The sequence below is a fragment of the Neomonachus schauinslandi genome, chromosome 1 (assembly GCF_002201575.2).
Source record: "Neomonachus schauinslandi chromosome 1, ASM220157v2, whole genome shotgun sequence".
NCBI lineage: Eukaryota > Metazoa > Chordata > Mammalia > Carnivora > Phocidae > Neomonachus > Neomonachus schauinslandi.
This window is the reverse complement of record NC_058403.1, coordinates 10,836,783-10,838,897: the sequence shown is the minus strand read 5'-3', so window position 1 is coordinate 10,838,897 and position 2,115 is coordinate 10,836,783. Positions and strand designations below refer to the sequence as shown.

General features: G+C 59.7%; 1 protein-coding gene across 1 annotated transcript in view; it reads left to right on the top strand.

The window, feature by feature from the left end:
• The first annotated feature begins 1,777 nt into the window (after window positions 1–1,777).
• The window catches only part of MRPS6 (mitochondrial ribosomal protein S6), a 66,030-nt gene continuing 65,692 nt past the window's right edge, over window positions 1,778–2,115 (top strand). Inside the window, exon 1 of the mRNA XM_044919451.1 lies at window positions 1,778–1,975. Coding sequence (XP_044775386.1) covers window positions 1,931–1,975 — 45 coding nt within the window. The 5' untranslated portion in view covers window positions 1,778–1,930. The remainder of the gene's footprint in view (window positions 1,976–2,115) is intronic.

Genomic DNA, 2,115 nt, shown 5'->3' with positions numbered 1-2,115 from the left:
CCTTCTGTTATTTATTTATAATATTCTACTTTTTTTTTTTTTAACCAAAAGTGAAATGAGTCAACACTAACCAGGTAATTTGTATCAATACCTGTGTAGTTTTTCTTTGGAAGAATGGGGATTGTGGAGAAGTCCAAGAATAGAAAATGTTAAAACCCAAATATCACAGAATACATGTGTTCAAAAATCATCTTTATCTTTGATGGGGGATGGGAGGTAAGATCTTAGAAATACCAAGGTCTCCGGATAAGGTGACAAAGGGACTCTATTCTTGGTTTACATGGGATACATGGCAAATCTACTGAATAATATTATTGGCACTTTAATCTGCGTGTGGGAGAGAACCAGAAGCTGGACTAAGTTTGGGTTCAGCCTTCCTATAGTCTGGATCCAAATTTTATCTCTATTACTGTTTGACCTGGGCCTGGTTACATAACCTTTGCATGCCTGTATTTTTGAATCCCTAAAGCGGGGGTTAATAATAGTACTTGCCTTACAAAGTAAGAATTTTAGGAGAGGCATATAAAAGCCTTAGCATGGAGCCCGATACACAGTAAGTGCTCAGTAAATTTTACCTATTAGCGTTAAAGCACTTTAAAGGACAAACATTTCACCTACAGGCCCTTTTAACGGGGCAAGCATCGTATAGAGGGGCGACAATTGCAGGGACTCAGTCTCTAAGGAGTGGAGCTGGAGAAAATGCATTTTGTACAACGCCTACCAGGAACAGTACAGCCCATGGCTGGAGGGCAAGGTGAGCCCTGTGTGCCTGTTTGGGGGCTAAAGGGAATGTACCACGGGACTCTCCTCCCTCCAGGGCACGCTCATGCTCCCATACGATTACTAAAGGGCTTCCCAAGTTCTCAGCTGGTCCTCTAAATAAAGGCTGAGCACATTTAAAGGATATCGGTTTGAGCCAAAGTATTAGCCTGCCCTTGGCAACTACACGTGGGGCAGGCCGGGCTCACACAACAGATGCCTGTGTCGCGCCTGTGTGCAGGCATCGTTCTCAGGTTTACGTGCATCAGCTCACTCAAAGGCATCGCGGCCCTGGGAAGCAGGTGCCCTTCACATCCCCTTTCTCAGGAGCCTGCCAAGGTCAGGCAGCCGGCGACGGATGGGGCCAGACCCAACCACGCGCGCGGCGGCCCACAGCCTGCGCCTTGCGCCCACCTCGCCGGGGAAGGGGCCCCGGGAATCCGCACCTGCAGCCGCGCGAGGACGGCTGTGGGCACGGGGCGCGAAGGGCAGGCTATCCCGGGCAACCCCTGCGCGCGGAAGCGCAGTCCTTAGCCGGAACGTTCTGGAACTCCCCTGCGCAACCATGGGCGGGGAAAGCCCAGGTCCGGCCGCGACCCCACCCGGAAGAGCGTAGCCGCCTTAGAAGGTTCCCCGCGCCGACAAGTCGCGGGCGAGGGGCGCGCGCACGGACAAGACCGCACTGTTTAGCGCACGCGCACACGAGGGCACACGCTCGCCCGCCGCCCAGAATGAGACGGAGGCATGGAAAGTTCCAGCTGGTTCGAGAACCGTAGGTAGCTGGAGCGGCGGCGGCAGGGTCGGAGGCGGAGTGCGGCCCGCGCTGGCCCCTCCTGGCCGAGCCCGCGGCGCCACCCCCGCGCAGCAGCTGCGGGGCCAGGGGTCCCGGCGGGGGTGGCGCGCCTGGGGGAAAGGGACTGTCGAGGGGGCGCGGCGCGGCCGCCTTAAGAGGGAGCGGGGCGTGGCGCGCGGGAGGCGGGGCGCGCCGGGGGGGCGTGGCGGGCCGTCTGCGCAGCTGCCAGAGCCTTAAAGCCCGGGCTCGCTCGGCCGGAGCGTGCTTTCGCCGACCAGGAGCCTTCCGGCCCAGCAGTCCGTCAGGCCCCCGCGGTCCCCGCCCCTCCTGCGTCCCGGGAGCTGGCTCGGTCCGGAGCCGCGCGCGGTGCGACCGGGCATGCCCCGCTACGAGCTGGCTTTGATCCTGAAAGCCATGCAGCGGGTAAGTGACCTTCCCCCCAGAGCCCGCCTTCCCGCGCGGGCGCTCCTCACCCCCAGCCGCTAGGCCGTCGCCCCCCGCCCTCCCCGCGCGGTCGGGGGGGACAGGCCGGGGCCGCGGGCGGGCGGCGGGCGTCCGCGCTG